The sequence below is a fragment of the Benincasa hispida genome, chromosome 7 (assembly GCF_009727055.1).
Source record: "Benincasa hispida cultivar B227 chromosome 7, ASM972705v1, whole genome shotgun sequence".
In the NCBI taxonomy this organism is placed as follows: domain Eukaryota; kingdom Viridiplantae; phylum Streptophyta; class Magnoliopsida; order Cucurbitales; family Cucurbitaceae; genus Benincasa; species Benincasa hispida.
Genome location: NC_052355.1, coordinates 32,058,496 through 32,078,608, shown reverse-complemented (window position 1 = coordinate 32,078,608; position 20,113 = coordinate 32,058,496). Strand labels below are relative to the sequence as shown.

Sequence of the window (20,113 nt, the reverse complement as noted above, 5' to 3'; positions counted from 1 at the left end):
TTTTTTTTATGTTGGCTACTTGGATAAATTATATGAGATTTATGTTTTCGGCTAAGCTAAAATATAATTTAATTATTTGGAATTAATTGAGTTTTATTCTTACTTGCATTTGGAGATTTGATTATCTATGGAGATAATTAAATTTGTTTATTGGAGTTTTTAAAAGAAAAATATATATATAAGTATATATTTTTTGGAAAATGATTAGGGAATTTATTTTTAAAGGGAAAAGGAAAAGGTTTAGTATTTTATATATAGACTCGTGGAAAGATTATAAAGAAAAAGAAAAAAGAAAAAAATAATAATAATAAGTTTTTTCTCTCTCTCCTCAAAGCCCATGTGCCTTCTCCTTTCTTTTCTTCTTCTTCTTTCGTTCCTTTCTAAACCCTAGCCACCGCCACTGCTGACTGTTGCTTCGTCGCGCCACATCGCCACCTCTCCATCGCCAGCATCAGCACCGCAGCGCCGTCCCCGTCGCAGCAACAGAGTCGTCATTCGTCTGCTGCTGTCTTGCTGGTAACTGGACAGTCGGGTTGACCGTGAGCCACCGCGCCCAGCTGTCCAGCTTCGCTTCTGCCACCGCGCCCAGCCACAAGGTCGATGCATTCGACCACCACTGCCTATTCTTGCAATCTTGAGTTGGGTAAGAGTTGGTTTATTTTAGACAAGGATTGAGTTTTTGAGATTTTGGAGTGTCACTTTGTGTTGGAGACAATTTTGGTTATTACCCATTGTGTCAACTTTCAGGACTAGGATTTTGGAAGATTTTGGGGTGTTGCTATCAAAGAAGAGACCATTCTTTTCAACGGAAAATTTTTGGAGTTGGTAAGTTTTGTGTAAATTGGTTGGTTTTCCTTTGGACTTGGACCCCAAGGATTTATTTAATCTTTGACTCACTTCCTAGGCCATAGTTACTAAACTAAACTTGTGGTTAATGTCTTAGGGTTGATTTGAGTTTTATCCAAGGGCTATTAAGGAGTTATTCATGCAGACTTTTGAGACCAAGTTGAGGTAAGTGGTATGATGCTCGATTTTTATGAAGTGGAAATGTGGATGATATATGATGGTGAAATTGCGTTGTGCACTCAAGTTTCCTCAGCAGAATCCAAGTGTATATTCCACTGAGTTTTCTGGTAAGTCTAGAGTCGAACACAGGGACTTATAAAAACAGGTTGCGTTGGTAATTTTTATAAAAACTTTGCGGTAGCCAAATAAATAAATTGTTGGTTTGTTGTTGATTGCGTTAATGAAAAAGAACAAATGCGGCGGATTTGAGAAAAGTCAGTTGTGTGATAGATGCACTGAGTATGTGATGAACGGGTTGAGAAAATCTTTAGCTAGCATTACTTAGGAATGCGTTAGACTATGCGATCATGCTACAACCATGCACAGCAAGTCATTTTCCAATGCAAATGCGATGCTCCTAAGTCTAGGACGCATGTGTTGAATGCAAAAGTGTCTATAGAACTTATCCCTAAGTCTCTACTCTTGTCCTATGTGATGATGCAAAATGCATAAAAGCAAGATGACTGCATACAATCATATCATATCTCTAGGATGCATGCGATTCGTTGATAACAAATAGTATTTATTCCTAAGCTCCAATTTCTTGTTTATGTGTTCTAATCTGGCTCTTCCGAGCCTAGATTCTAACCTGACCTTCCCAAGCCTAGATCCTATCCTTAGACTACCCTCGCGAGTATCTTTAATGGACAAATGAAGCATACATAATACAAGATAATCGCATAGAATGAAGATTCCCTAGTTGTTCTAGCTAAATGCTTCTCAACTCATTCAACTGATTTAGCTACTCATGCATGAATAACAGAGAGTGAACAGATATAGAGAAATAGATTTCATTTCGATAAATGAGTGGAGTACAAAATAACAATGAAAGTTAAAGGTAGAGAGCTTGGTAGCAATTCCTTGCTGACCAAGGCTTTTACACTGTAATCTCTATTCGGTTCTAAAGATGTTCTCGCTTCCGCAGGCATTGGCCCTCTCTCTATCCTTGAAGCTTCTGGCGCTCTCCCAAGCTTACCGGAACGATCTGTCAGTACAACCTCCTCTCTCGCGTCCGCCTTAAAACGAAAGAAAACTACGAACAAAGACGTATGAAACTTCGAACGAAAGAATGGTGAATCGGTGAACCCCTTTTCTAAAGGATGCCTCTAGTATTTATAGAACATCTAAGGTGAATGGTGGATTCTGTCTCATGATTGTACAGATGGAACGACTTTAATTCCTAACTGATGTGCCGAATATTTGTCACCGAAATCCTGAATGTACTTGTGATCATTATCGGCTGTCAACTTAATTCGGATTCAACTGTCATCGGCTTTCTATCCCATCGCGATTGATTAGCCTTTCACCTAGATGCGCCCACCATGTTGCACTGATTAAGTTGCAGCAATCCTTCTCGGGCAAATGTTTGCGAATACAATCATCGCAAAGCTTTGCGGTAAAGTTGTGCTCGGCCTAAGATTTCCTATGATCTCAATTCTTGCATTGCGTCAACGCATATTCTGCATAAAAACACAAAAATTAACTGTTCCTATGCGATGAACGCATGTGGCCGCAATATTATGAAATTGATGCTTGATGGACGCAATTTAACATGTTTTATCAATGTAATCCAACATTGTTTAAGAATTTAGCACTATGATAACGTGCATTTCTGCCCGTTATCACACCCCAAAATTTAAACAATGCTTGTCCTCAAGCATAAGCTAAAGACTTCCTTTAACAAGTCAACCGCAATGTTCTTTTCCTAGATTTCTCAAGGATACTTCGTTCAAATCCTATATACCAAAGTTTCCTTAAGCCTTATTCAAGTCTCTTCTTAAAATATTTCTAAGATCTAGGGACTGCTGGTGCGTAATTTTATTAATGTGGAAAATGGATGATATGCGTTGATGGTATTACGTTGTGCACTCAAGTTTTCCCAGCGGAATCCAAGTGTAAATTCCTCTGAGTTTTTTGGTAAGTCCAGGGTCGATCACAGGGACTTGTGAAAATAGTTTACGTTGATAATTTTCTTATGAAAACCTTGCGGTAACCGGTAAAATAAATAAGGAGGTTGGTTTGTTGTTGCGTTAATGAAAATAATAATAAATGCGGCAGAGTTCGAAAATAGTTGGCAATGGGAAATACGATGAACGGGTTGAGAAGGGTTTCGGCTAACACTCCCTAGGTTGCGTTCATGCCTTGCGATCATGCAACATGCATACAATAGTAAACCACCTCTCGGCGTGAATGCCACAACTTCTAAGGCTAGAACGCATGCGATAAATATGCGATAAGTCTACAGGGTTTAAACATAAACCACTATTTCTATTTATGCAATGACAACATAACATTCACACAAATATGCGACCGCATAATATCATTCCCATTCTTAGGATGCATGCAATGCACATTGACAAACAGAGCTTATCTCTAAGTCCCTATTTCTTGTTTATGCAAGTCTAATCTTGCTCTTTCAAGTCAGATTCTAACCTAGCTCTCTCGAAACACTAGGTTCTTGCTTTAGATTCTCTCTCGAGCAACTCTAAAGATATGTTTCGCACAGCATAAAACAAGACAATTGCAAGCAATGAACTTCCTAGATCATGTTAGCTTAGTTCCTCTCAACCCATTCAACTAGTTTAGCTACTCATGCATACTAAGAGAGTGAGCAGATGTAGAAATATAACTTCCATTGAATAGATAAAAGATGAAGTACAGAATAACAATGTAAGTATAGTAAGAGCCTAGAGCAATTTCTTGCCACCAAGTGTTACATAGTTCTACTCGTGCTCTAAAGATATTCTCGCTTTCGCGAGAGTCAACCTGCTCTCTGCTCTTACACCCCAATGTTCTCTCTCGAGCCACCTTGGACGATCTCTGGCGTCACCACTCTTATCTAGCTCCACCCTAAAATGGAAAAAAAAACTATGAACAAAGGTGTGAACTTGTAAAGTGATGAAGTAATCGATTGCTTAACCCCTTCTCTGAAGAATGCACTTGGTATTTATAGGGCATCAAAGGTGGAAGGCAGCTTCTCTCTCCTGGCTGTACAGATGGGACAACTTTAATTCCTGACTGATGCACCAGATAATTGTCACCGATAAAGCTAGATGTACTTTGTGACCGTTATCGGCTGTCAACTTAATTTGGATCTGACTGCTGTCAACTTTCTATCCCATCAATCTTAATTGTCCTTTTGTCCGGATGCGTCCACCATGTTACGGTGATTCTTCTTGGGTGAATGTTTGCGAGCACGATCAATGCAAAGTCTTGCGGTGAAATTGCGCTCGACCGATGTATTTCTATGATCACATTCTTTGCATTTCGTTAACGCATTATTATGCAGAAAATAATAGAGATCAACTGCCCTAATGCGTTGGACGCATGTGACCGCAATATTGTAGAATTTATGCTTAATGGACTCAATTTAACATATTCTATCAATGCAATCCAACATTGTTTCAGAACTTAGTACTATGATAACGTGCATTTCTGCTCGTTATCAACTGCAAGCTTAACCTTCAAAAGGATTTTACTAATTTTTGAAACATTGCATGATTTATTTCAAAAAGAAAATTTTCCACTGGGGTGTCAAATGATTTTATCCTTGCATATCTCTTGTCATTGTTATTTTTTTTCTGACCTTGCACTGATCCAAGTGCCTTGCCTTCATTTTGGCTTTGCCCCCACGAGTGTCATGCGGACATCCAACTACGAACAATGCACTCTTTCTCAGACTAAACTCATACCTATTTGGTAGTGGAGTTGCGGTCATTTATTTATGCGTTGATCCTAGTGACTTACTTTCGTTTTGGCTTACCCCCACGTGTGTCATGCGGACATCCAACTACGAGTAAGTGCCTTTCACAACTTAACTCTTATTAACATGGGTTTCCCATTACATTAACAGTGGAGTTGTTATTCTCTTTTTTTTTTTAAATAGAAAGGTCGAAAATAAATACTTCACCCCCAAATTTAAAATGCGGCAATGTCCTCATTGCCAAAAGATTGAAATGAGTCATGCGATGTTCTTAGAATGCGTTGTAAAGAGAGTTTGAAAGAAAGCTAGCAAACCCCTAACTTCTAGAAATATTTCATGAAGTGACTATCTTAAAGTTAAGATGACTCTAGTATATATGAAAGAAATAGAAGCATGTTTTTCATCATTGAAATTATACTTGGCAAAGAAACATCATGCAGTAACTTACTAAATTTATCTATGTCAAATGATTGCAGTAATCAAAGAGGATGCAGTGGTAAAACTTTTAAAACTAACATGCGATACGATAGCGCAAAATTTGAAATAAAGATAAGGAAGAATACACCCCCAAATTTGCGTTGTCGCCTGCATTCTGTATTGACACATCTAGCTTTACGGTGATCTCTCATCTTTGGATTGCAGTGATGGAGTGAGATAATTTGCTGCTTCAAGTAACATCTCTGCAATCTTGTGCCTTAATCGTTGTAAACAAACAAAGAGAGGGTCAAATGATTTTAAACAAAACAATAAGTTTTTTTTTTTTAACGATGTTGGTAATAAAAAGGTAGTTTCGATAATAAATAACGAGATGATAAAAGTTCATGAAGTAATTGATGTAGGAAAAGGATATTCAAAAAGACTGCATCCCTGATGAGGTTGAATCATATAATACTCAAGGACCATTTATTCCAGGCTGGTTTGTTCACGTCCATGGTGGCTTTTCTCTCTTTTCTTTGTCCTTTGGGATCTCACTGCCTTAATCCAGAGTTTTTCCCCATGAACGCTCATTAGAATTTTCCCCTTTCGCACATCAATTTGAGCGCGAATGGTTGAAAGGAAGGGTCTTCCCAATATGATGGGCGCATCTTCGTCCGCTTTATAATCCAAAATGAGGAAGTCTATCGGTAGGATGAATTTATCGATTGAAATTGCGACATTTTTCAACTCTCCTTCAAGGTGTATTCAGGATCTGTTAACGAGTAGGAGAGTTTCCTTTGTAGGCGTAAGTATGTTGGCATTCAATTGTTTGAAGATTGATAGCGGCATTATGTTTATACTTGCCCCAAGATCGCATAATGCTTGGCTACTGTAGGTCCCTCCGATAGAGCATGGTATCGTGAAGATTCCTGGTCGCCCATTTTAGGTGGGATCATAGCATTTTGTGCTGCAGCCACTATTGCGATCTTTTCTTCCTCATTTTGTTCCTCTTTCAATCTTTGCGGAGTTGTTGGTGGTTAGACTTTTTCTGTTTCAAGATCTAGAGGCTTAAGGGTGGATGTAACTTCAGGGTCTATTTTCTCGGGCTTCTCCAAACTATAGGTCAATGGGTCTTCGATTGTCACCGCATTCAAGTTGGTTGCAATGGGCTTCTCCCCTACTTCCGCAGTCATGTTGTCGCTTAGCAAGGAGACTGCTAAGCATTGTTCCTTCCCGTTACCCCCAGCATTGCGAGGGAGCTCAGTTGAGCTCAGCAACGCTCCTTGTGGTCTGTTTTTTAGCTCGTCTGCAATTTGTTCCATTTGGATTTCGAGATTTCTAATGGATGTAGCTTGATTTTGAAGCAATGATTTGTTTTTCTCAATGTATTGCTTCAACAAGCTCTCTAAGGACGAAGATTGTGGTGTTTGTGAGCTGCTAGCTTGGCTATGCGCTGGACCGTTGTTTTATGGGAATCCAAGTGGCCCTCCTTTTTGTGCCACAGGTTGAAAGCTTTGTTGTTAATTTTTCCATACAAAATTTGGGTGGTTTCGCCACCCGGGGTTATATGTATTGGAATAGGGATTATCTCTCATAAAGCATACCGACTGCGGGTTTGTTGGGCATTCTTCCATCGGGTGAGCATCTCCGCAAATGACACAACTTGCGGTCGTTTGAGTAATTACGCTGACTTGCCCTTTTTTTGCTCCCATATTATTAATTGTGATGCCTTGTATTAGACTCATCATCGCAGTCATTTGATTTTGCAGGGATGCGATGGCCCTATTGTTTGTGTCATTATCTTTTATTCTTAATCTCTGATCACTTTTCCGTCAATCCTCGTGATTTTTGGAAATGCGATCAAGTAGACTCCTTGCCTTTTCATATGTTTTGTCGAGCAGACCACTAGTGGCTGCCGCATTAGCAGCGGTTTGCAAAGAGGGATTCATCTTGGTAGAAAATCTCTATTTGCAGGCAGTCTGGTAAGCCATTATGTGGACAGTCTCTTACCAGCCGCTTGAACCTCGCTCAAGCATCACTAAGCGATTCGTCATCTTCTTGTTCAAAATTTGTTATTAATTTCCTTCTCCTGGCATTTTCAATTAGTGGGAAATACTTCTTCATAAACTTCTCCACGACATGTTCCCATGAAGTGATCTCTCCCGGCTCGAGAGAATATACCCATTTCCTAGCCTGATCACAGAGAGAAAATGGGAACAGAGTTAGTCGAACTTCTTCGGCAGGGATGTTCGGGAACACAAAAGTATTGAAGATTTTAATAAAGCTTCGGAGGTGGGCATGCGGGTCCTCGTTACTCCATCCTCCGAATTGTCCTGCAGTCTGGATCATCTACAGCATCACCGGCTTCATTTCGAATCTGCCTTTATTGAAGGCAAGCCTCATGATTCCTGGAGAGAAATCATAGAGGTTTTGCGATGCATAGTCTCCGATGGGTCTATTGTGATCGTTTACCAGCAGGATTGGATTCGCCATGACATTATTATCATTTGGTGCTCTGTTTCCAGGCTGCTCCGCTATCTCTTCTTTATCTGATTGTGGTTGCTGTTGACGGTCTCTCAGTCTCCGTCTAAACGTTCTCTCAATCTTCATGTCGTAATTCGCCAGAGAGTGAGAGTCTGCAAAGAATCAAAAAATTACCGTCAGCACACTATTTTACCAAAGTCCCCGGCAACGGCGCCAAAAACTTGATGCTCGATTTTTATGAAGTGGAAGTGTGGATGATATGAGATGGTGAAATTATGTTGTGCACTCAAGTTTCCTCAGCGGAATCCAAGTGTAAATTCCACTGAGTTTCCTGGTAAGTCCAGGATCGAACACAGGGACTTGTGAAAACAGGTTGCGTTGGTAATTTTTATGAAAACTTTGCAGTAACCAAATAAATAAATTGTTGGTTTGTTGTTGATTGCGTTAATGAAAAAGATCAAATGCAGCGGATTTGAGAAAAGTCAGTTGTGTGATAGATGCACTGAGTATGCAATGAACGGGTTGAGAAGATTTTTAGCTAGCGTTACTTGGGAATGCATTAGACTATGCGATCATGCTACCACCATGCACAATAAGTCATTTTCCAATGCAAATGTGATGCTTCTAAGTCTAGGACGCATGTGTTGAATGCAAAAGTGTTCATAGAGCTTATCTCTAGGTCTCTACTCTTGTCCTATGCGATGATGCAAAATGCATAAAAGCAAGGTGACCGCATACAATCATATCTGATCTCTAGGATGCATGCGATTCGTTGATAACAAATAGTGCTTATTCCTAAGCTCCTATCTCTTGTTTATGCGTTCTAATCTGGCTCTCCTGAGCCTAGATTCTAACCTGACCTTCCCAAGCCTAGATCCTATCCTTAGACTACCCTTCCGAGTATCTCTAATGGACGAATGAAGCATACATAATACAAGATAATCGCATAGAATGAAGATTCCCTAGTTGTGCTAGCTAAATGCTTCTCAACCCATTCAACTGATTTAGCTACTCATACATGAATAACAAAGAGTGAACAGATATAGAGAAATAGATTCTATTTCGATAAATGAGTGGAGTACAAAATAACAATGGAAGTTAAAGGTAGAGAGTCTGGTAGCAATTCCTTGCTGACCGAGGCTTTTACACTGTAATCTCTATTCGGTTCTAAAGATGTTCCCGCTTCCGCAGGCGTTGACCCTCTCTCTGTCCTTGAAGCTTCTTGCACTCTCCCAAGCTTACCGGAATGATCTGTCGGCACAATCTCTTCTCTCGTGTCTGCCTTAAAACAAAAGAAAACTATGTACAATGACGTATGAAACTTCGAACGAAAGAATGGTGAACCGGTGAACCCCTTTTCTGAAGGATGCCTCTGGTATTTATAGAACATCCAAGATGAACGGCGGCTTCTCTCTCATGATTGTACAAATGAGATGGCTTTAATTCTTGATTGATGCGCCAAATATTTGTCACCGAAAAGCTGAATGTACTTGTGATTGTTATCGGTTGTCAACTTAATTTGGATTCGACTGTCATCAGCTTTCTATCCCATCACGATTGATTAGCCTTTCACCCAGATGCGCCTATCATGTTGCACTGACCAAGTTGCGGCAATTCTTCTCGGGCGAATGTTTGCGAATACAATCATCGTAAAGTCTTACGGTGAAGTTGCGCTCGACCGATGATTTCCTATGATCGCAATTCTTGCATTGCGTTAACACATATTCTGCATAAAAACACAAAAATCAACTGTTCCTATGCGATGAACGCATGCGACTGCAATATTATGAAATTGATGTTTGATGGACGCAATTTAACATGTTTTATCAACGCAATCCAACATTGTTTAAGAACTTAGCACTATGATAACGTGCATTTCTGCCCATTATCATGGTACTATTACCGGTGCCTTCGTGTCAGGCAGCCTAGACTAGACCTATAAAGTTACTTAGTGGACTCTTGAGCATGATTTTTTTTGTCATTATGTTTTGCTTGTTGCATGGAAGTTATGTATGTGATGCATGAATAGACCAGTAGAGCGGTTTACTGTCTTGCCTTGACGCATGTTTTATTTCAGATGACCTACGGGTCTAGTTTCATGTTTGACGATGTGCCTACGGGTCGCTAGATATGCGTGAGCCAACAGGTTCACATTCATGTTATTTTTCCATGTTTGACTGTGCGCCTACGGGCCACTAGACATGCGTGAGCTGATAGGTTTACGTTCATGTTACTTTTTTTCATGTTTCATGTTTGACGACGTGTCTACGGGCCGCTAGACATGCGTGAGCCGACAGGTTTACGTTCATGTTATTTTCATGTTTGACGGCGAGCCTATGAGCCGCTAGACATGCGTGAGCCTACAGGTTTATGTTCACGTTATTTCCATGTTTGACGGTGTGCCTATGGGCCGCTAGACATGCGTGAGTCGACGGATTCACGTTCATGTTATTTTCATGTTTGACGGTGTGCCTACGGGCCGCTAGATATACGTTTCAAGGCAAGATAGTATGTCTTTTGGTTTTCCTTTCATCATCAAAAACCGATGTAACTGTATGAGCCATGGGCTATCTTTCTTTGCTCGTGGATGCATAGTTTGATCCCGGTAATACTGAGTATTTTATACTCAACCTTTATCTTTATTTTTTTCAGGTAAGGGCAAGGACACTCGGGCGACTGACAAGAGGAATCTGTGACAGTGCCAAAGGAACCAGATTTCGCTTCCGCATTTGACCCTTTATATTTTCTCATTTTTTGTTTTTATTACATTTATGGTTTCATTATAATTTTTTTATATAATTTATTTCATGTTAAAAAGGGTGCCGGAGTTGAACAATTTAAGATCTTGAGATAATGGCAGAACATTGTCTTATATACCTAAAGCAGTTCAAAATCATGATTATTCTATTTTATTTTACTTTATTTGCCTCAATGCGAATATTTATGCCTGCATGCAGTAACGATCCCCTTTTTAGTAGTCCTAAGAGGTGGGGTTGTTACAAATTCATCTTCTCATTTGCCTCATCCCGATCAATACCCAGTTAGGCACGTATGAAGACCGACCGAGTAGGGACCACTTTCTAGAAAATGAAGGTCGGATTTTTATGCAAAAAATGAACTTTTTGGTTCCAAATCGTTCAGAGAACATCGAAAATGATGTTCTAATGCCAAAAAAAAAAATCTAAAAAAGAAGAAATATCACTCGAATGTATTATACCCACAACATCTCACTTACATTCAAAACCCTAAAAATACACTTACATTCAAAGGATCTGAACATACTAAACATAAAAGAGTGAAGAAGTAGAAAATGGCAACATCTTAGAACATTGATTTAAAACAATGATTTTCCAGTAACTCAGATAAACCAACATAATGAGCGGGGAAAAATGGCTAAATTCGAACCTAATTAGATGACAAATTCGAAATTATCTTCAAATGGAAAGGAAAATGGTCAGGAATCCAGTCGAACTCGAAGTAGAAAATGAGAGATAATGGAAGGTGCAAGTGGGAGGAGAAGGGTTTAGAAGAATGAGTGGGTTTTGTGACTTTTGAAATCTTAAGGATAATATTGTAATTTAACATTGTTTGAAAAGTTGTAGAGTAAACAAACAAATTTTTTTCTAAAGGGTCCATTTTTCTTATTTCCTTAATTTAAGTTAATTNCCCTTGTAGGGTCAAAAATATCTATTTCCCAAGAAACCTCACTCCCATACATTCTCCCCCGGCGAATACCGAGTGGCACGAACTCCGGTCGACGGCATTCGAACGGCGGCGACCCACACGATTATAGGTACAAATTCAATTTTTCCTTTCTCCTCTCTTCATTTCCATTTACAATCGTTTCTACTGTTTGATCTCAATATCGATATACGCCAATTGAAGATTGTGATTACACCGCGGTTTAGGGGAACTTTGAAACTTCATCGTTTCCGCCACTCAGGTGAATCGAGATTCTGTGAAAGAATTGGAAGTCATTTTTTGAATTTTCGATTCTCAGTTTATTGGTTTGTATTTAACCCTGAAATCAAGCGGTCAACCATTCCGAACATGGCTGGATATGTTTACTAAACTTTTCAACTTCGAAAATTTCAGTTACTAAATCTCGTTTTGTTTGCGCGTCGCTGGTTCTGTATCTTCATTGTTTCTTTTCAATCGTTAGATCGCAGATGATGATTATCTTACAGATGAAAGGATGAGTTTGGGATGACTTTAGAATCATAAGTGTGTTTTTAGCCTCTAAAATTTAGTCTTTGAAAATTTCATAGTGTTTTTAGAGGATTTAAAGTGATCATGAACATTCTTAAAACATTCAAGCATTTTTAGGAGTAGTTGATCAGTTCCTTCCAAAAATGTTCTTTACAACTCTTCTTTTTCCGAAATTCCAAACTCTCCTGAAGTGCTGTTCCATATTGCTTCGGTTTATTTCACAAGCCATTTTCCTGTAGGCAATTTTGAAGTTGTTCAGTGTTTCTTCAACATTTTTGCTTGTTCAAGTAGTTCTTAGGTCCTACGATAACAATTTCAATCTTGTTTTTTTTTTTTTAAATAAATATATTTTTATTTATTTTTTTGTTTTTTTATTTTTGAAAATTAAGCATATAAACACTACTTTCATTTATGCATTTCTTTGTTTTGTTATATACCTTTTACAAACATTTTCGAACCCCAAGTTAATTCAAAAACTGAGTCGAAATACCATATAAAGAAATAAAACTAAATCGAACTACCATATAAAGAAATTGGGACTGGGAGAAAACAAACACAATTTTCAAAAATGGTTATCAATTGTGGTCTTTTACACATTTACAACAGAAACGCCCAAGAGGTGCTCAGTCATGAATATCTTGTCATCCAAGGTATTTCCAACGAAGTCTTCTGACTTGATACTATGGTCTCTTTCAGTCTTGTATTCTGTTGTTGTGAAGTTTTCATGCCATATGGTGTTCTATAGCTGCTATCGTTTCATCATATCAAGTTTATTTGTTCATGTGGGCTTGGATTTTTGTATGTCCATGTATTCTTTCATTTTTTCAAAAGTGGTTGTTCTCGTCCAAAAAAAAATCAAGTTTATTTGAAGTTCTCACTTCTCACCGTGGATCTGATTCATAAACACACAAAGATTTTATTCTAATTTGACATGCTCATCTGCTTGCTATTATAATCATCCACAGGATGAAATTAGAAGTGGGAAACAACTTGTAGTTCATAACAATTTATATAATTTTATAATGACAAGCTCGTATTAGTTTGCAAGTCTATATTCTCGTTGAATCATTTATGAATCTTTGCGTTCTTTTGTCTCTTCATTTTATCGATGCTAAGTTTCTTCCTTCCCATCTGAAATGTCTCAGCTCTAGAGATAAGATGCTTCCATAAGACTCAACTCACTTCCAGAGGACGGAATAGAGAAAATGCAGAAATTAGGAGATTTCAAGCTACCACATTTCTTCAACTATCCTCCATATTTCACGTAATTTTTTTTTCATCTGTTTCTGTTTCATTTTTTTACATCATTATTAGCCACACGAGTAACTTGGAAGTTGTGTGAGTCAATTTCTGATGATGTTGATATCTTGGTTTTGACAACAATTTCCTGAGCGAAGAAAACTGACACTTCATTGCTCAACTAGTAGTTACGCAACTAACAGGATACTGCATATATTGAATCACCTATACTTTCCCCACCAGCCTCGTATATATGAATGTGATAGTTGTACCTTACTGCAATCCTACAGTTCTTATTGGATAGCGTTGATTGTTTCACTTTTCTCAAGCTTTTCTTCTGTATTGAGTTGCATATATAACCTTTTTGTTGCATGTCTTCTCAGTTTGCAACCAGTGAGGGACACCCGTGAGAAGCAAATTCAACTTTGGAAGGAACTTATTCTAGACTACTGTCGAACCCAAAAGATATTTGTCATTGGACTCGAAGAGGACTTTCCCCTATTTTCAAATTCTGAGATTGAAAGTAAATTACATGGCCTTGTTTGGTCCTAATTGGCTGTTAAAAGTCTGTTGGTGTCTTAGACTTGGTTAAGAAGCTGTGTATTACTGTTCCAGTTGTTTGATGTATTTTACAGTGTGGTTGTGATGCTACAGGATCTCTCAGTCATGAAGCTAGAGAAGCTTTTCTCTCAGCTTTAGTTTCAGATGGTTAGGCCCTGCTAGTTTAATTCTATAATTCTATCTGTTTACAGTTTTCATTCATTTTCATTGGGGGAAAACTGATATTTGTTCATTTTAATTGTCCTATAGGTCGTGCAGAATGGCTGGATAAAGGACATAGGAAGTGCCTTATTTTATGGCACCGGATTCAAGATTGGGCTGACATCATCTTGCACTTTGTAAGATTCCATACTTTGGTTAAATTATAAGTCTAGTCTCAAAATTTTAAGATTTGTGTCTAAACTTTTGGTTCGATTTTGTGTTTCAATAGATTTCCGACAAAATTGAAAATTTTAAAAATTAGTTGTTCTATTAGATGTAAATTTGGATTTTATACTAATGGAACTCTAAACTTTAATTTTATGTCCAGCAGATTTGCGGAAATTCATAAGTTTAGGAACTAAATTTATAATTTTGAAAGTTCAAGGATCATATAGACACAAACCTCAAAGTTACCCTCCGTTTGGATTCAAGAAAGTTTAAGAAATGATTTTAAATCCTGTGATTGAAATCCGAGAAACGATTTTAAATTAATTACTTTGTTTGGAACTAGAAAGATTTGAAAGGAATGTATTTAAAATTTTGTGTTTGAATGGTAACCGAAAAGGAAAAGAAAGTTAAGGATTTGTTAATATAGACTTTTAACTATGATGTGTTAATTGAAAATTAGAATTTGATAAGGTTATTTAAGTAATTTACTTTCAAATCCCATTTTAGTCAGGAAAATCTTTTAAGTAAAACGGGATTTGAAGTTACTTCGGATTTTAAAATCATTCTATTTCCTGTAATACCAGACAGAGGAATTCATTTGAAATCCATTATGAATTGCAATCCCTCAAAATCATGAGGTTCCAAACAGACCTTTAACTTTAATGGACTGAATTTGTAATTTAACCAAATACTTTATTAACTATCATAGTTACGAGTGAGTTTGGGATGATTTTGAAAGGGTATAAATTGCTATTATCCCATTAAAAGAAGTCGTCAAGATTCTAGAAGTATTTTTTGCTAGAAAATCAGAAGTGCTTTGGAAAATTCTTATTCTTAAATTATTTCTTATAAGCAGGTGAAAAATAATGGACTTGAAGATAGTGTTATGACAATAGAGGAAATACGATCAGGAGTTGAGTCTAGAGGAACAGGTACTTCCCTTGCTTATGCTCAAGGTTTAAAATATCGCTGCTAATGGGAATGCCAATGAAAATTAATGGGAAATTTGTAAAAACAATAAATTCAAAATGAAATATTTAGATTAATAACTAATCATTTTACACTTTTTAAACTAGTTAAAATATTTTATTTATGTTATATTAACATTATTGACATTTTGTTGCTTATTTTATATGTTTCATGGTTTTTTTTTTAACCATACAATGAAAATGTTGATTCATCGATCTTTTATGTTGATGTCTAATCCATAAATGTGTGAAAATATTGATGTAAATGTCAACAGAAATTTAATATCTGGCTTATACTGAGGTGATTAGAACTTCAAATGATTTCTGAATCTGTTCTTTAACATGTTACATTCCTAAAGCAATTCTAGTGAATTAACTATTAATTAAACTTGGTGGGCGGGAAAGCATCTCGGTGTAATATATCAAAGAAATCTGTAGATTGGCTTAAATGGAAATGCAACTCTGGCAAAAACTGTTATGAATGAGAAGCTTTTTAGTTGATCTTAAACTTTCACGCTTGTATGTATTTTGATTTTTAAACTTGTTCTTATATTTGTAAATGTTCTAATTTTATTTGATGTCAAACGGAATGCATAAGACTTGGAACATGGGAATATGTGATGCCATGTGATAATTTGTAAAAATCCTCTAAAAAAAGTTGCATAGAACAGACTATGTTCGGCCAAATTACAAAAAAAAAAAAAAAAAAAAAAAAAAAAAACAAAACAAAACAAAAAAGAACAAAAAACTTTCAGACTTCATCATCTGTTTAAAAAATTGTTACAATAGTATCCTTTTCGTGAACATTCCAAAACCACTATTGGAATAGAAATTCATTAGAAGTTGGATAAAAATTTAGGACCTTAAATGATGTGACGGTGTTATGAAACGATGTAACAGTCCTACTTTACATTTAAGTCTTTATCACACATTTTAAATCTCAGTTTTTGTCCAACATTCTAACAAATTTATAAGTCCCAAAGGTGATTTCGAAACGATGACAAAGTCTAGAAGTATTTCTCATAAGTTTTTCTGTGAACATGACCATACCACATTTGTTGTAGAGTGACGGTATATGCTTGCTATTTGCGAAATTACTTTCTTTTGTGCCTAAACACCACCATATCTTGAAATAGCATTGAAACTTTATTGTCGCAAAGTAATTTGTTTTTCTGTTTTATGCATCAGAGCTTCAAGGGATTGACCGTACGGTATTAATGAGGGCATTGAAGCTGCTTGAACAAAAGGGGAAGCTTGCAATTTTCAAAGGTTCTTCAACAGATGATGAAGGTATTAAGTTCTCTGTATAACTACCGGTCTTTATTCACATTGACTGCGGCCATTCGTTGTTTTTTGTACACTTCTAAATGGGACTTTCATTTAGTTTTTTGCCAATTCAAACTGGGACTATAGGTTCTTGGTGCAGTTCTTCAGTGTATTGTAACCAAGAGGCCTCCCAATAGAACTTAAGAACCCATGCTTGGGAGTGCTTTGGAAGATATTTATTGTATATTTTTGAAAAAAAAAACTATATATATATATAAACTCTTTATTTACTTTCGAGTATTTGGACCGGCTTATAAACTGCGAACTAATCTTGTGACCCTATAATATTTAGGCTTCGTTTAGATTGATTTGAGAAAATGTGTTTTTCAAAAAATTTATTTTTATTTAAATACTTTTGATTAAAACTTATTAAAATACATTTGAAAAACTATTTTGAGTGGTTGTCAAATACTTTCATTTCTTCTAAAATGATTTATTTTTTAAATAAACACTTAACCATGTATTTCAAACACATCCTTAATTCCTAAAAAACTTTTGTTCATTGTAGTTTGGAAGAAAAACGAAAAATTTAACATGTTGAGCATGTTTTTTTAGATATTGAAAAACAATGTATAGAGGAAAAGAGAATCTTATATTTTTAAGTCGAATTTTGAATTTAGTTTTGCACTTTTGCTACATTATGGATTCTGTGTTTTGAGTTTAGTTGGGTTTCAAAATGGTTTGTTTATATTTCTGAATCTTATATAAGGCTCATTGTTGATCCTTGACGATAACTACTTTTTGTTGGATACTTTAGAATGGAAAAAAAATCACTTTATATTACTACAGTTTTAAGGTTGCATCACTAAAAGTTTGCGTTAATTCTTAGACATTCAGACTGTTAGAATTTTGATTATGTTGTAAAATAAGAACCGTACAAGAACAAGACTAGAAAATTAGAGAGTAAAGTAAAGAAAAGAAAGTGAAGAGAACAATTGGACTCATTTGTGTTGTGTCTTATAATGGCACTATATAACACTATTTTTATGTCAGGACATAAAGAGTGTATACAATGTGAAATTCAATGGAGGGTGTATATTAAAGTATGGAATTCAATAAGAGGTTTTGATATTTGGTATCCTATGTAGGTTATGCATACCTATACTAAATAGGACATTTACAATATATACTACACTTACAAAACTCTCCCTTAGATATCTATATTATATAAAACAAATGTCTCATTAAAATCTTATTAGGAAAAAATCTAATGGAAAAAAAATCTTAATAAAGGAAAAAGAGTACATTATTTTATATATCTTAATGGTTGTCTCATTAAAAACATTGTCAATAGAATCCTAGGGAAAAAACCATAATCAATGGTAAAAGAGTGCAATAAGTTCACTTCCCCATAGAAACATCACATGACATTTCATAATTATCGCATTCAAATGTTGTTAGTGGGAACACCTTAATAAGTTTGTCAAGTGATTTTAAAAAAAATTTGTTGGATAACGATGTTGCCATTTTCTTCAAGATTCTTAATGTAGAAGTTCATCTGTGGTGTTGTTTTCATATAATAACATTCTTGGCTAGGCTCATGAATCGTCGGGATTTTAGTAATTGTTATAATTTGCTTTATTGACTGCTATAATATAAAAAAATTTCTCCATGTACTTAGTGACCTGGTTAAGTTGTAGCTCATATGGATTAGATAAATAATATGCATCTTCACAACCAACTAGATCATAATGAGATTGATTAGGAAGAAAATAAATCAATGTAGATTAATTCTTAAATAAAACACAATATATGTTCAACTCTACTCCAATATCTTTCTTTTGGAGGTGTATTGTACTTGTGTAACAAAATTACTGAAAGAATACTACAATAGGTAATGTATAAATATAAATGCACTTATTTCTAAAAAACTATGGTTCTTCAAGACTTAAAGTTTTTCATTATCATATCATTAGATTGGATGATATATCTTTTTTAGAATCACCATAGGAGTGTTCAATGGTGTAACTAGTCCATATAAAATTTTTTATGTATAAATTGATGCAAGCTCATCTGTTTTATGTTCTATTTGTAAGCAAAGATAAAACTTTGTTTTTCAGAATTTTATCTCAATTTCTTTCTTAAAAAAACACTATTGCCTTTGAAAACTCTTCGAAAGTTTTAAAACATATATAGTAAATTTTGACTACAATTCTTTGTAATATCATATGGACAAAAATGGTTATTTTTATACCCTTATTTAAATAAATATTTAATAAGATGATCATTATATAGCATTTGTCATAAATGTTTTATAAGAATCTCCGTGATATATATAATTCTCTAAGATTTGAAATTATATGATTATGGTATCTTTAATCCTTTAGGGTGTGTTTGGTATGTGATAAAAGTAGAGAGTTGAGTTGGTAATTATTATCTGGAGAGTTAAATTATCTGGGGAGTTAAATTATCTGTATTTGTTTGCAAAGTTGAGTTGAGTTGATAATTATTGTCTGTGTTTGTTGTAGTTGAGTTGAGTTGGGGATCTGATGCAATTTTTTGTGAATGAGATTAGTTCTATTTTTTTCTGTTTGTTTTTTATTTCATTCTTTTATTTTTTAGTTTATGTTTTGCTATTGTTGATTAATTTTCAAATATACACGTATTTTCTCAAATCATTTATGACATAAACTGGACAATCTTAATTTTTTTTTCTCAATTTGTAGAACATAATAGATTGTTTTTCATATATTCTTTTCAAAAATTGTAATAATTCTAATTCTATTCAATCGGTAAAACATACCAACAAAATCTCAATTAATTGGTATATTGTATATTATATGTATATATATTGAAGGTAATTATCCCAATTACTAATTGGTATATTGTATGTATATATATTGAATCTTGCTAACTTAACTTTATTATTTCATATATCATACAGTTTATTTTTATATAATATGGATAGGGTATTTGGAATTGAAATTGTACATAGGATAATTACCTTTCATTTGATTATGATGGTGAGAAAATAATATCCATTGTACATAGGATAGGATAATATGAACCGACCGAACATGTGGCCGTTTTCAAAAAAAATCACAAAATATAAGTTCTTTTCGATACTTATAATATCCATGTCATAATACAAACACAAAAATTACATGTCATGACGTATGCAAAAGTTATCATTCTTTTCGACGTGATAGTCTATTGTCCATTTGCTGTTATCCAAAAGAACTATAAATAAAATATAGGGATGTGGTCAGTCTACATGTTTCTTCCTAGTAGACGGAGGCAGTACCTCATTCGTGCGCGTTCTGGTACTGCAAGGAAGCAATCTGTCTTCTGAATGTCTGTGACAAGGAGGTCAATAAGGGTGACCTGATCATCCTCATCCAGGCCATCAATGCTGTATATGGCATTTACTACTTCCTTCCGACGCCCGAACTCCAGCTCATACTTCTCCTTTTGCCACGATGCAAGTTTACCCATGTGTGTGCTCTGCATTTCAACAGTCGATCTCATGATGTCGATCATTTCAGCTTGGAATGATGGCCTCTTCCTCTTACTGCCCTGCCTCGAGATGACTCGGCAGGTACACTCGCTCTAGCTATAGATTGCTCTGCTGGCTCTTCATCTATTTCATCTGGATTTAATAGTGATTCTGTCTGGCGAACCTCAGGTGTGTGATAGTCCTGTGATCCAAGTTGAATCTCATCTTCAAACTCTCTGAATGCATTCGTCGCCATCATGTATGGGTCTTCACTTAATTGCCCTACTGCTCTGTCTTTTTCAAATACGGTGGAGAGGTCATCATAATGTGGGAATG

General features: G+C 35.8%; 1 protein-coding gene and 1 long non-coding RNA gene across 4 annotated transcripts; both read left to right on the top strand.

Annotated features, from left to right (window-relative positions):
- Nucleotides 1-297: 297 nt before the first annotated feature.
- LOC120081292 lies at nt 298-10,547 on the top strand. Of its 3 annotated transcripts, none has more exons than XR_005482762.1 (4): nt 298-643; nt 748-825; nt 944-1,011; nt 10,322-10,547. It is a non-coding gene; the product is annotated as an uncharacterized LOC120081292 (long non-coding RNA). The 3 variants fall into 3 exon arrangements; XR_005482761.1 differs by having other exon boundaries at nt 944-1,133; XR_005482763.1 differs by lacking the exon at nt 10,322-10,547 and adding an exon at nt 1,991-2,337.
- A 788-nt stretch (nt 10,548-11,335) lies between these two features.
- On the top strand, nt 11,336-16,581 carry LOC120080939 (vacuolar protein sorting-associated protein 25). Its single transcript, XM_039035625.1, has 7 exons — nt 11,336-11,462; nt 13,024-13,142; nt 13,501-13,640; nt 13,772-13,825; nt 13,928-14,016; nt 14,904-14,979; nt 16,204-16,581. Exons 2-7 carry the CDS (start codon nt 13,084-13,086, stop codon nt 16,323-16,325), a joined length of 540 nt encoding a protein of 179 aa, XP_038891553.1. The 5' UTR covers nt 11,336-11,462; nt 13,024-13,083; the 3' UTR covers nt 16,326-16,581.
- The last annotated feature ends 3,532 nt before the right edge of the window (nt 16,582-20,113 follow it).